General features: G+C 40.2%; 1 protein-coding gene across 1 annotated transcript in view; it reads left to right on the plus strand.

Moving 5' to 3' along the window:
• Positions 1–15531, plus strand: part of syne3 (spectrin repeat containing, nuclear envelope family member 3) — a 49103-nt gene that overhangs the window by 26235 nt on the left and 7337 nt on the right. The window contains exons 11-17 of the mRNA XM_044374775.1: positions 436–570; positions 3798–3959; positions 7544–7716; positions 7826–8207; positions 9233–9376; positions 12843–13028; positions 14499–14549. Of these exons, the coding sequence (XP_044230710.1) occupies positions 436–570; positions 3798–3959; positions 7544–7716; positions 7826–8207; positions 9233–9376; positions 12843–13028; positions 14499–14549 (1233 nt within the window). The remainder of the gene's footprint in view (positions 1–435; positions 571–3797; positions 3960–7543; positions 7717–7825; positions 8208–9232; positions 9377–12842; positions 13029–14498; positions 14550–15531) is intronic.

The following is a 15531-nucleotide window of genomic DNA, read 5'->3' on the forward strand; positions in this document are numbered from 1 at the left end:
TTCTCAAAGCGTGCAGTAGTGTTTTAATGTTCTCCTACCTTCAGGCAGACTTTGGTTTCAGTTCAGTTCAGAGATTGCAGAGAAACTGGAAACTGGAGTTAGTTCATCATCACTGAACACTGTGTCTGCTGTTATTGCTGTTAGAATGATTGATTTGTTCATTATGAAAGATTGTGATGTATTAGCATGTTGGATATGGCAGCATCTCATATCTGAGATTTAAGAGGATATTATTTTATATGAGGTTGTATGAAATATTATACACATCAAATATTACTCAACACACAAGGTTCACATTTACATTTTGAGTAATATATAATATAATAAATGTATGTTCATGAAATTGCTCTCCTGAACTGAAAGTGGACAAGAAAAGCACAGTTGTGTGTTTCCCATGGCACGCTATCTCTCACTACGTGTCCTGTGTGTCCTCAGGTGATCCACAAGGACCTGGAGGACTGTGAAGCCCACATCATAGCGCTGGAGACTCTGGTCTCCTCCAGTCAGAGCAACAGGACTCAGTATGAGAAGCTGTACGCTGACTGGAAACATCTTCACAAGGCAGTCAGGGTAAGACAGGAGAGTAGTTTAAAATGGATGAGCTTCAGAATCCTTCCTCTCTGACTACAACTCATCCTTCAACATCTGAGGAAGCCTCCACCCGGAGTTAAAGCTGCACTTATCAATCAATCTTTTTATATTAACAATGGATCAAATGACATGTATATGTAATATGAAAGGAGTCTCTTGCTGTGAAGACACTACAGATATGTTATCAGTAACCAGTTCCCCTCAGCTCTACTGAGTTTACCAGCTTTCATTTTACAGTCCATAACTCTACTGTTTTGGTTCAGTCTCTCCACTCTCATCAGCTTCATTTGCAGCAGCAGCAGGAAACTATAAGCTAACTGTAAGCTATCAACGGTTATTTTATTGTTACTTTTATCAAACTAGGGAATGAGTTTAGGCATAAAATATGATTTTGGTGTAATTTTGCTTGTGCAGCCTCTCCTCACCGTCTCTCTCCTCTGCTGTCTGTGCAGTGTTTGACTGAGCTCGTCCAACACACACACACACACACACACACACACACAGCAGACAGCAGAGCAGAGAGATCATGCTGAAGAGAGAGAAAAATTACATTGTGCTCGAGTTAATGATAACTATGCTCATTACCGTAAGTGCAATAAAACCTTCACAGGTTAAAAGCCAGTAAGAGTAATTTATCAGAACATCTGTTCAACAAGCATACATTTGCAGAAAATTGATATTTTTAATCACTTTGTCTGTAGTCTCCCATCCACTGCTGGTATCATTTAGCCATAGCGTGGTTGTCAATTACAGATTGTTATGAACAAGCACACAAATGGAAACGAAAGCTGTCTGTATGTAGCTTTATTTAGCCCAATTAGCCACAATTAGACACACCAAACCAGACCCTCCTCCCTCTACCAGCCTTACCTGCTGCACACCAGCAGCAGAGTGAGGAGGACAGAGGACAGGATGAATTAGTGATAATGACTCATTTCAATGTTCTTTTGAAACTTCACTTAGTGTTTTGATATCTGGAATATTTTTCTCTCTCAACCCAACCGGTCAAGGCAGATGGCACCCACCCAGAGTTGTGTTCTGCTGGAGGTTTCTTTCTGTTAAAGGGGAGTTTTTCCTTGCTGCCATCGCTAGGTGCTTGTTCATGGAGGAATGTTGGGTCTCTGTGAATTTAAGAGTACGGTCTAGACCTGCAGTACGTGAAAAGTGCCCTGAGATAACTTCTTTTGTAATTTGGCACTATAGAAAAAAAAAAAAAAAAAATATTTAATTTATTGAGATTTTAGTTGATGGTAACACTGATTTTAACATTTTATTTTGCCAGATATTCTAAATGTAGCTTAAAACTTGTGCAACAATGGAATGGAAACAACTAATGAAGAAACTGTGTTGTTATTGTTTTATGTTATCAGTTTATTGTCATATCAAAAAGATACAGGCAACATAGTGCACTGATTCAAAAACTCACAGCAGGCATCACTGTGTGACAGAGCTACAGTATGAGGACTTCATGTGCTTTATGAATGCATCACTTCAGTGTAGCTCAGTTGGCAAACATAGGTTCATATCTAACATGCTTTTTAACGCATGCTGGCCTCCCACAAAAGAAAGGCTTTCCTGAAACCACTCTCCAAACTAAATAGAATTTGGTCTGTTCTCACACTGCTGTCAAATGTGGCACTGTGAGCAAACACTGCTTTTAAAAGGAAATGTTTTTCAGGCACAGCTCAGAGTAAAGGTAGATTAAAAGCTTTCATTTAGTCGGGCATATTAATGGTTTAAAATGCCGGCTGGTTTTGACCTCACAGGGTCTTCATCAGGACGGAGATAATAAAAACACCAATAGACTTGTTGCGACCCTACATTTATTCATTCTATTCATTTAATGAATGAATGAATGAATGGCAGTGATTCACACTGGGAACACACAGGACTCACAGCAAGCAGTAAACATAGAAACTAAACTAAACTTAGAGCAATGTTTATCACAAAATTGAAAGTATACACTCTGGAAGTGTTCATATGACATCGCTAAGCAGCTTGCAGAATTCGGAGGGTGTTAAGAGAAACCTGTGAGAAAACGTGAACAAGCAGTCTGTGCACGATGTGGTGAACAAAGCCAAATGCAGCACTTTTCTGTCACAAACCTGTGAGAACACACCATATCTGATTTTCATCTGGAGCAAACCGCCAGCATAATTCTTGAATAAGCTGTTTAGGCTCTATGCAGAGCACAAACTGCTCATCACTTGACACTAATCAGACTGAAAATGATACTTGTCAAACATGGCAGAGTACTGTCATCTGTTGCTCTTTATTTCTCTCTGTGAGACAGAGAGGGAGAATTTGCTGTGAGTGTGTGTGTGACTGGAGTGTGTATGTGAGTGTGCATGCAGGGTAGTGTTAGCAGACATCAGAGTGTGTCTAAGAGTTTGGGAACATCCCCCTCCTCAGGGGGATTCTTAAAGGGAAATGCAGTATTTGTCAACCTAGTTCTTATTCTCATATTTATATACAGCTTTCCAACAATGTGCAGTTTACCAAAAATGACACTTCTTACATTCTCACATCTTTCAGTCTGTCACACAGTAAACACAGAGTGGTTCTCTGTAAATCCCCGTAGTGATTTCTCCATCAAGATCAAACTGAAATTTGAATTCTCTTCACATATTCCTGTAAGGAAATAAAATATAGTGATGCTGCAGCTATTGTGCATATTTTTCTGTATTTCATCTTATGATAAACTGTTTTTTTGGAACTGTTTGTCTCTTTACAACATTCAACATTTTGCAGGACCTGTCATGCTGCAGAGTTTGTATTCCACTCAGACAGTGGAAGCTAGTGCAAACATTAGCATTGACTCCCACCAGAGTCAGTTCATCCTACGTTATAAAAAAATCGGGGGTTCGTCTTTGTGTGGTGGTTCTAGATGTGGTGATGGCAAATGACCAGACTGTCAAAACTCAGTCGTCAGTACTCTGTAGTTTACTCTGTGATGTAACGTTCAGAGTCACAGAGTAATAATGTACTGACTGCTCTGGTCACAGATGGGTTGAGCGACAGGTAACATCCTCCTCCAGTGTTCTCAAAAGTGCACACAAGTCACTGGTAGTGCAGCATTTGTTACAGTATTGGAACGTGAAGTTACCGTTAGCATAATGACAGCTGTTGCAAATATTGCCAATTCATTGCATGATTGTTTCTCCCTACCATTGACGGTCCAGCTGATAATGTTCTTCTTTTTGCAGGTGAAGATGCAAGAGAGTGAGGACGGCATCACAGAGCACGAAAGCCTCCACGACAGCCTGCTGAATGTAGAGAAGTGGCTAATGATCATGAAGCAGAAGCTCGAGTCCTTCCACAGCCCCTCAGGAGGGTGGAGCATAGAGGGCCGCAGGCATGAAGCTGAGGTGTGTGTGTGTGTGTGTGTGTGTGTGTGTGTGTGTGTGTGTGTGTGTGTGTGTGTGTGTGTGTGTGTGTGTTATTGTATCTCTGTGTTGATGATCAGCTGGTTTTGGGGAACATTATAGTCAGTCCTTATGTATTTATGGAGTTTATTGTCAAGATTTTGGGGAGACTGTTACACTTACATTACTTCCTCCAACCAGCGTTCATGAGATGGTGATATATTCACCTGAGGAAAATCACTTCTACAACAAAGGGGTTTCATTACTCATCAACTCCAGGACCCAAAACCTAAACTTATGGATACTGGCTGCCATCCTTCCTATTAGCACTCAGCCAATCGTATGAGTGCTGATCATGGTGTAGATTCACTAACCATGTAGCCTTTAATTCAAAACTCACTCAAGACTAAGAAATCAATCCACTGACTAAGTTCAAAGAATCAAGTTAACTGGATGAGAATTAATGGCGCCCAGTTCTGTCAGTCTAGAAAAGCAGAATATAGAAAAAATCCTTCAAAGGGTCGTCCACAGATTTATCATTGCACTCCTAACCGTCATCAGACTCACAATGGACAGTTTTCAAAAAAAAGGATCAACATTGATGCAGCAGAAGCAGAGATTTCTTTTTTTGTTCCACACATTCTCCTTCCTTGTCAAAGCCTGATGCCAACATTACCCACAATACAACTTGTTTTGATTTACTGGACATTACAGGTTCAGGTGTGTTGTGCTAGTGGTAGCTAATGTAGCCTGCAGCTTGCTAGCACAGTTCAGGTGTGGGCTACAGAGGTCTGGTAACCTCACTTCTTTCTAAGTCCACAATCCTAACATGTAGTCTTCAACTCACACCAACGCTGACATCACTTGAGGTAAATTATCAGATTCCATACTGCTCCCTCTGGAGATGCACCTATACTACTTTTTTCACACATGCAGAAGTACTCCCCAACACGTGGAAACACACGCTGGTGTGTAAAATTGCGGACTTAACCTTTAGCATACTATTCACTGCACTTGAACTACTGCACATTGAATCTCCCCTGGAATGAAATGCATTACATAATTAAAATTAGCCTCGCTATATCCTGTAAGTCATACAAACACGACACAAAATGTCATTTCAACATGATAGAGAGGTGACGCAGACGTCTTTCCACTACATTTCTCTCTGCAGTGAGTATGTTTGACTTCATTGCTAATTGGGAACATTTTCATTTTGCTTGTAGTCTGTAAGTCCAGAGAAGCATCATGGTATCATGAAGCCTTCCAGTGTCAGGGTTCATGATGGATAAACTCATCAATTTATCCTAATCATTTCCCCCTGCTCTTGATTTAATATCATTGACATGTTTTGTGCTGATAGCGGCTCAAACTGACCTGAAGTGATGAATTTTAATGGGGATACCAAGGAGACTCTTTATAATTACATTATTAAATTCATTATCAAACTGACTCACTTGCTGATTTCATCACCAGAATGGGTTGAGATTCTTCACAACGCCCTGAGTTAATTAAAAGCAAAGGTGAAGTCTGGCTGTGCAACTGTCCAGGAGTTCTGCTCTTCTATACTATACAGTGGATATCAAATATATGTGCCAGTGTGCAGAAAAGTTTCAAGATTTCAGTTTTCTATTTAAAAAAAAAAACATCACCTATCTTATCAGCAGCAACAGCCAGAAGGAGTGAAACAGAGAGAATTCCATTCCCACAAAGTAATACTGTTGGTTCAGTGTGTTTGCCCACATTAAACAGAAGAATATGAACGTTTCACCAGAGACAGGTAATAATGTTTCAAAGCTTGAAAGAAGAAATGTGTACTTTCTCCAAGCAGTGAGTGAGCGTCACAAACTTTGGTTAAACAACCATGACCTTTTAGTAAAATGTTCTATCAACATAGGATCTTATATCCCTGGAACACTAACACTCACCTCTATCCAGTCCAATACAGATATAACACTCGCCTTCCCAAGACAGTAGACTGACACTAGTGATATGCCATAAGAGAGTGAAAACCAAGCAAAAAGAGTTGAGGGTTCTCAAAGGATCATTCTGCTTTATTACAAGTTGGGTCTTAAGTTTTGGATACTATGCCACCATTTCAATAATAATAACTTAGTATTCACTGTGAAGGAGTACAAAGTACTGTGACTGCCAGTGGAGTACACAATGACACACATGCACGCTGACATAAACGCACAACTACACACAATGAACATTCACTCACTTTACGTTTTTCTATGCTAGCACACATAGAATGTACGACTGTTTTTGGTCTGCCTGGTAGATCGCTGAGGGTGCACACTTGTTAGATCTACAACACCTGTCATTTACTGTTGGTCTACTCACCTCTTTGTGTGTTCCCAGGACTTCCTGATTCAAACAGGCTCAGTCCAATCAGCTGTTAAACAGGATTGTAGCAGGATGCATTAAGATGATGTAATGGTCATGCGACTGCTACTAGTGAAAACTAATAATATTTTCCATGTAAAGATACATTCTTTACACTGTCTGAGAGGTTATTTTTTGGTAATGAGTAAAGTAAAAAAACATTTGATTGACTACGTTGTGGCTGAAAAAACAAAATTAATTTTATGTGTTATGTAATCAGTGGGAGGGGCTTTGCATGGTTAAAGGGGCTCCTCAAGGATGGAGGAGTTGGAGATAGTTTGGTTACAGAGGAGGTAGCAGCGACTTTGCCCTGCTGCAGTGAATGTAGCACTGTTGTAAATTGAGTTTCTTTTACCCGTCTCAAACTTTTTGTTTTCCCATTTGTAAATACATTTGTGCAACTAATCTGGTTGGAAACAAATCTCCAGGTGAGCAAAACTCAAGAGAAAACAAACACGAACAATAAAATATTTGCCCAAACTGTCTGTTCAGCTTGACCTGCAAATAAATCTATACATACTGTATAAGGTTTGATGAAGGTGTTTACAACCTGTCTGACGTCAGCAGTTACTTTGGTGGTTACAAAGTTATAATTATCCTGTTATGGCCTCTAGACTGGCAAAAAAATTAGTTAACTGTATTTAACTGTATTCAAAGTGAGAACCTCTCTCTCAAAATACTGTTATTAAGTTCATTAATTTAATGAAATCAATCAGTCTCAGTAGTAAATTTTTCTTGGTGGTGATGTTTAGGATGTTTTCTTCTCATGACGGAAATATTAAAGTTTAAAGACTTAAACCCAAATCAAGCCTTCAGGTGCTGAAGTTGTCCTCTGCAGTCTGCTGTTCTTTGGTACCAGATGATGTTTATCTGTCATAGAGTGACATAACCTGAACTTTCCTGTTGCAGCTATAATGCTGAAATTGTTGTTTGTTGCTCAGTCACTGGAAAATGTGTATAATTACAGAAGATGAGCAGTATACTAGATTGATAGTTTCACATATGACACATAGATGTTCTGTGATTGATTACTGAAAATAATCAATGGTGCGTATGTCTTTCAAAACTTTCTGCACAATTATGCAAAGTGTCACATTGTATAAAATTCATATAAATGCAATAAATTAACTTAAAGAAATACATGAATGAAATTGCACATCCCACTGATTGCTGCATGGTACCATTGGCCCTGTCCACAGAGAGCACTGGGAGAGTTTCCAGAGAAGGAGCTTCAGCTACAGCAGATGGATGTCCAGGGTCAGGAGGTTTTGGAAAGGACTTCAGAGGAAGGAAGCGTCCATATCATCAGAGACATGAAACGTCTTCAAGAGTCCTGGTTTGCCTTGTACAAGATGAGTCTCAATCTTCACAGGTACTGTAATACAAATGTGCATATTAAAGAAACTTTTCCCTCTGTGTTGTTGATCAGGTGATGAGCAGGTGATTTATGAGAACACTTAACCTCTCTCTTTCTCTTCCAGGCTGCTGAATAGCTCCGCAGAGCAGTCAGACCTCCGTACGGATAGAGGCCTGTCTGTAGACAGCACAGCTCCAACAACAGAGATCAGTGTGAGGGAGCCAGACAGTCAGGGCAGAGCAGGAGGCTCCAAGAGAGGCCAACAAAAAGACCAGACAGGAGAGGCTGATGGAGCAGGAGGGGAAGGAAGCCTGGAGGGAGAGGCAGGAGAGTGGGCAGTGACGGGGCATGGGATCCAGGGCCATGCTGATGATCAAAACGATGACCCTCCCGGCACATCAAGACTAGGCAGGGACAGCGGCCTGAGTCAAGGAGGAGGAGCTTTTATGCTGTTCAGAAAAGATCCAGCCAAGCAGCCATCTACAGCACAAAGTCAAGACACAATGGTATTGTTTTCATACTTCCAGCACCCACAGGCTTATATTCTGTCTTTTTTCCTTTAATTTAATGTGTATAAAAGCACTACAACACCCATAGTGTCATACTGAATACAGTGTTTCCCTTATAAGGCCAATGAGAACCCCCGCCAGGCCCGGGAAACTCCTGGTAGTGTAGCACCTTTTAAGGAATAGGGCAGTGTGTAAGTGAGTGAGTGGTTAAGTGAGAGAGCGAGCGGCAGAAAAGTAATAGTGAATGTGAGCGGAGGAGAGGAAAAGGTTAATAGTAAGTTGTCAATCTGGCAGTAAATGTACAGACTACAGTGTGTCAGTTAATAAATGCTGCAGCTTGTCAAGACCAAGAAAAGTGTCGTCTGTTCTTTCCCCAACTGTTGGGAAAGAGAAGGGGGTTAGCCCTGAAGTTAGCAACAATGGGTTAGCCTAACCTGACGACGCTAAACAGAGAAATAGAGAACAGAGAGATGTGTAACTCCTGCAAAAACTTTCTGCTGCTCTTTTCTGACGGCTTGTCAGTAAAGTAGAGATGCTTTCATGTCATCTTTTATTGCACATGGTGGTCTTTTGGAGCTACATAACCAGCTTAAAAGTGCTAATTAGGGTAAAATTAGTGAAAAAGAAACAGAATGAATTGAGATCAGAGCTTACCATTCATTCCAGTGATGGATGCAGCTGTCTAGACATTAGTCTTGAGATTCTTTCGTCTTTCAAATACTACTTGTGGAACATTGGTAAGCTTTGAATGGCTATAATCACCTTCACACCCATTTTGCACTTGTCTGGCAGAACAATCGTTCTTGAAATAAAATAACATCTATAGGAAAACAAAGAGGCACAGAAATCTGCTGACAGATGACTGCTGTGCCCAACCTTTCTGGTGATGGATTTGTTTACAATCTACACATCAGCCACTCCCAGCACAAAAAGAACATGAAACGACCGCTGACTCGTTGATCATGTCGGTGTGTATGTATTTATGTATGTGTGCGTATTTAGAATCGTGTCTTCATTTTCAGGGGAGCACAGGACAGTATGAGTCCAGGAGGAGGGAGTTTGAGGCCTGGTTGAGCAGAGAGAATGCACTCCTCTCAGGGATCCTCAGGTCCCAGGGTGCAACACTCAGCGCCGAAGAACTCAAGACGCGACAGGACACACTCATGGTGAGTTTCAAATCGATCAGAAGTTACTGTCACTATTGACATTAGTTTTGACTGCAGTTCTCTTGGAAGACAGGATACAGGTTTTGGGTGGTTAATAGAAATTGATCAGAGGACTCATTTACTACATTAACATAATTTCTGGCTATTTTCTAAAGCTAAACTAGATGTTTGTTGAGATGTTTGATTCTGCATGCATTTTCCTACATAACAAAACAGATATTGGTGTCCATTCATACCAGTACATGATGACAATCAACTTGACACTTGTTTGAGTTCCACCAAAGTGGATGTCAACTTCATTTACTTGTGAAAAAGTTCTGTTATCAAAGCTGGCTCCTGGTATAGGTAGTACAGGCAAATGCTAGGGGTACTCTGTGATACTTTAGGGGCGCATCATGGACCACCGATATTCATACTCATTCACAAATGGGCTGGTATGTGGCTGGTAACATCCAATCACATTCATGCAGGTGTACACCAGGTATTTTAACCTGACACTGGCACGTTCACTCTGCCGATTACACTCTTGCCAACACAGTTTGCTGCTGCAGCTGACTTGTCAGTGCTCCTGGTTTTGGACTTTATTTAAAAGTAAATAATCACAATCCACATTCTGAGAGCCAGTGTCAGCTGGCTCGTAGATAGCTGCCGGTTCAGAAGCCAGGACAGATGCTGAGTTTTCCTGTGGTCGGACCACGACCACTCCGTCAGGGGGCCGTTCACCAATTTCGACTTGTCATTATGACAGGGTCTAAACTAAGTGTCTGCTGCTCAGCTGCTTGTGCCTCAGTCATTGTAATGTGGATTAATGTGCATAGGTCAAAATCATGCTGCAGTTGAGCTCATTTCTTGTGGTGTTATCAGGCATGCGCTGGCCTTGTTAAAGTGGTAAATTATATACTGTATGGGCTGAATTGGTTTTAGGCATTTTGTCTCAAGACACTATAAGTATCTTGCCATATGTTCATCTGAGGGTAATCAATAATGAGTTCCATCTCAAATGAGAAGGGCGTTGCTAGCATTCAAGGAAAATTGCACCATGCTGTTGCTTAAATTCAGGGTGGTGGATTGCAGTGGCTCAGTTGTTTTGGGGGTTTTAATGCACTCAGTAATACTCATTAAGCAGGGAGCAGTCAATTTGTTTCGGGGGATTAGCTCTCTAAGCAGAATTGTCGTCGCTGCTCAGATATTTTGAGAGCTCCCTCAAACAGCAGAGCCTTTTCCCACCAAGTCTAACTGTATAAACATTTGCTTTGAATGGTCATTCCTTGAGGTAAATGTCTCTGACTGAACTATTTGTTGGAGGTGTAAAGTCTTTTCTTTTAAATCCCTGTAGCCATCAAACAGCAGTAGCAATACGCGTTGCATCTGTAATCTAATTTTACAAACTGCACTTTGAGCATTAAAGTTGGGCTCATTCATTATTCAAATCTTCCAACACTCAGGAATCAAACGGCAACCGTCTGTGCAAACTCAAGTTTATACAGGAAGATCATTAGGAGTATATCTGTTTTTTTTACTTAAAGATAATCTACAAAGTCAATTTCCTCTGGATAATCCAAATAAATTCTGTTGTGTTGGCAGGATTACTGCAGAGTTAGTGTATATATCATATAAGCAGCCAGACAATGGCTTTCTCATTGCAGCAGCATTAACGGCATTATTGTGCACATTGAAATGTACCCTGACGTGACCAAGTAAGCCTAGAGCTGGCAGTGTTGGTAATCACTGTGTGGTTAAGCAGTTGAAAGTGCAGATTTCACTCAACAATAAGGTAACTTTAACAAAAGTAAAAGCTGATATCAGATTTAACATCACAAACAGTGATGTCATGTTAATTAGATGGAAAGAGCACAGAAATTGAATTTCCTGAGTTCTTGTTAAGTGGAAGTGCACTTAAAGTGATTAATGAGGTCAGAAATAGTACCATGGATCCCATTTTACAGACAGCTCAATTGATGATCACTTGTGTTGTTAGTATAATAAAACAGTATGCAGAGACTTAACATTCACTCACAGTGTTGCTATGAGGATGTTATTATTGTCTGTGTTAACATGTTACAGTTCCACTTATATGTTGGTGTGCAAAAATGCATCCATATGTCAGGCAGTGATAAGGAACCATATGTTTAAACATATGAATAGATGAGAGAGTAGAGAACGGTATAATCCATGCACTGGTAAATCCTGCCCAAAGCAACGTATGTAACACTTGAGAGATGTGGTGACTCTTTCTGAAAATGGATCTTAAGTTTTTTTTTTTTTTCGAAATGAACTAAACTGAAATTTTAGAAGCAAGCCATTATTGGTATTTTTATGCTGTTTAAAAATAACTGAACCTGAATTTGTTATTACTGTGCTGGGATAAACCAAAAGCAAGACAGACCTACTGGATCTACTGCAGGAACTTAATAGAACATAACATAATGTGTGTCCACTGTCTCTGCTTTTATTTCCACTGGTATCCATCAACTTTGGGGATGAGTTCCTGAACTAAACTCGGGCACTGCTCAGTAGGTGGTGCTAATTAAAAAATTCCTTCTACATGGTGGCATCACTGTCAATTGTGATTGGTCTAGCATGTATGACATCACATTAAGGACAACTATAAGCACAACAACAGAAACCACCATTTTCCGGCTTTATCTGCAGGACAACCTATTCTTTTAAAAATGAAGAACAGTGGAGAATACTTGTTTATATACCAAGATGTCAGAGGAGCTGGAGGCAGAAGAAACGGGGATACAACACACAGCCAATCTGTGTAGGGAAAAAATGGGATGGGAAAAATAAAGGATGTGCACCGTGGAACCAATTGAAGTGCTGAATGCTGTTTTGGGCCACTGAGCCCAGCAGTGTCCTTAATTCAGTGTAAATGTTTAAAAAAAAAATCATTATTTGTCTTTCTTACAACCGCTTACATCACTCACCTCCTGAACAACATATACAATGCCACAGTCAGTCCTGTTACTTTTTAATGGTGTTTATCCAAAACATCCCAGTTTATAACATACAGGGGAAACACATGAAGCTTGTATCAAAGCCTCACAGGGTTCTTAACACTTCAAGTCATGACAAGCCCCAAGTCATTGGTGGCTCCTGTAGTGAATAAACTGCTGCAGGACTGGAGAATCAAGCAATACTTTACTATCTTTGACTAAGATAATGCATTCAAGGTTATTAATATTCTGTGTTTTGGCTTTCTGAACTTCCAAACAGTCAGTATTTTCAGATGTGAAGTTCTTTTTCACTAAATGTTATGTTTTAGCCTTTTTATGCATAAGCTGATTTGAGAATAACTTAACATCAAGCTGAAAAGCACTGCACCACTGACATCTTGTGGTTAAAAATTTAAATTGTTTTGCACCTGATGCTGCTTGTTTCTTCTAAACTTGAAAAAACAGACACCAGGAACTTCCTGTTTTAGCGCAGTATAGGTAAAGCTCTCTGCTGTGTCCTGGTGCAGGGTCTGAGGGCTGGAGTGACCTGGGGTCAGGAGCAGTTCCAGCTTTTGCTCCAAGAGAGTCAGGGCAGTGAGGCTGGATCTGGACCAGCAGAAGATGTGGGTCTGGAGGAACTTCGCTACCGCTGGATGCTCTATAAATCCAAGCTGAAGGATGTGGGAGACATCAGGGCCAGACTCAGTGTCAAGGTGAGTGGACTGCCACCAGAGAGAGCTGACCCCCTGTCATTGTAGAGTCAGTCCTGCTTGCATTAAAATTCACATATTCACAGAATATTCTTTTTTTTAAGGCTTTTGGTTTATGCATGCAATAATCCTAAATGGGATTATAGAGTAATCTGAGGCTCTGTTCGTGAGAAACCTGACAGCCTGGAGCCCAGCTTCATTTATTGCTATTGTAGTCAACACCAAAATCATAAAGTTCACTATAGTTTCTTTAGATTTTGTCTCAAATGTGCACATTGTCTTTGCTGTAAATTGGTTTATTCAGGCTTGTGTGTATATGAGCTGTTGTGTTTGTCTGACTATGTCTTTGGTGTCTGAGTGATGTTTAGTCAACCTGTCCTTAAATCTTTTAAATTTCAAATGATGTCAAAACATAAATGTAAAGACAAATATGTTTCATTTGGTTTTGTCTGTATACTTAGAAACAATGGTTTCTCAAAGTCTGGATCAAAGTGCAAATGGATCCAGATCAGATGTAGGGATATACAATATTTTCTTGTGTTTGGGTGTTGTTAGTGTGATTGAATGTGTACATTCACTCCGGTCCAACCACAAGAGCCTTTTGCCTTTTTAATTGACAGCTGACAGTGGAAAAGCAGCCAGGAAACAATGGGGGGAGAGAGGGGCATGACATGCAACAAAAGTCCTCAGGCGGAGTCAAACCAGGGACATTGCAGTTATATGGTATGCACTGTAACCGTTCGGCTACCATGTCGCTCCCAAATTAGTATATTTTAATGAATATTTTTGCCTTTATTGATCGCAGACTAATGAAGATAGTATAGTGGTTAATTATGCATTCATGAGTTTGGCTCCTTGGGACAGGTGTTTGCATGTAAACACTGATTACAGAAAAAAAAACTCTTTGAAACATTGCTCCATAGTGCTAGTAGAGGTCAGGAACTCCACAGGGTACCTTTTAACTGCTGTATTTTCATTGTGATCTGCTGTCATGGGGTTCCCTCTTAAGTGCACTGTTGATTTTTCACCACAGGGTGGCAGTGTAACATCATTTAGGCTCCAACTTGCACAGTGAGAGGGAAAACTAAGTGTACAGTTAGTTTGTTGTTCAGTAGACTCAATCATTACAAAGTTAAAAGCTACTTCCACAGTGTTCACCGGGGTTTATGAAGCCCAATTAAAACAAACATAACCTTCTTATTTTGGGTACATTATTTTAAGGCTTGTGCACAAAAATGGGGATGCCTGGTAAGAAGTTGAAGAACAGCATCACAGGAGGAGCCACCCGTCAGTATAACAGTGTGCTTCTCAGTGAGTCAGTATAGGGGCTGCACTGAATTTAGAGTGGTGAAAATGTCTCTTGAGTGTTGCACAAACTCACTGCTCCAACATAGAATAGTTTGTGTGAGGCTTGTTGAGTTGTGGAACAAAGTCAACATAGTGTATCGACTGACATCTTTTGTCTCTCTGCAGAGAGTCCCAGCCAAACAGGAGGAGCCACCTGTCGCAACAAAGGTCCAAAAGGTAACATCAAACTATTTAAGTTTTTAAAAATAGAGTTATCATAATTGAACAGCTCAAATATGGCCTAAATAGTTATCACTACATATATTTCTCAATAATGAGATTAGGATAACCTTGATTATTCCCTTGTTGTCAATGACAAAGCATTGGAAAATATAAAATAGTTACAAAACTTTCACATTCATTGTATTTAAATACACTCATACAGACAAAGTCATTCTCAAAAAGTCTTCTCTTGCATGGAAACAATACATTTATAGTTGCATGTAAACAAAATGAATAACACAGTTGAGTGTGTGAGTTAGTGTACAGAGCTAGTGGAAGTCAAAGTTGTGATCATGCTTATTACTCCATTTGTTAGGCAGGTGTTTGCTGCTTCCTGTATGATAGTGCTGTAAAGCACCTAATGTTTAAGGATGTAGAGGTCAAGTGTACATTTATTCTCAACAATGCTAGCAAACTATTTAAAAGTAGAACTATTTCTTAGTGATCCTCATTGCTCTAATGTATTTTGTTTTTCATTTGATCTGTGATGTTAAGAGCTTATTGCTGTGGTCTTTTTGCACTGCACCTACCAGAAATCAACTGACAATCAAACATGTCTGAGCAGTATCATAGGTTGAATATCTATCACTGCTTATCCTAAACACACAGTATTTTAATTATTCTAAAGGTACTAGAGACATAACATATATAGTTGATGTATAGTGGAGGATCAGTCAGAGAAAATTACCTGATAAAACTCAAAATGTCTTTGGGCTGTAGAGAGCTAAAGACCTGACCTGACCACCCAGGACTGGCATCAAGTCAAGCGTATCAAACCAACCCCCCTCAACCCACCATTCATTTAGTAAGCAGTGGGTGGTGTCACCAACACTGTATTCTGATGTTGCATGATGGAAGGCTTCATAGCACACACCTTTCTCCTGCAATATGGGGAGGTTTGAAGAATCTAACTAACAATGTCAGTCAAGGCCTCATC

This window comes from Thunnus albacares, chromosome 15 (genome assembly GCF_914725855.1).
Source record: "Thunnus albacares chromosome 15, fThuAlb1.1, whole genome shotgun sequence".
Taxonomy (NCBI): domain Eukaryota; kingdom Metazoa; phylum Chordata; class Actinopteri; order Scombriformes; family Scombridae; genus Thunnus; species Thunnus albacares.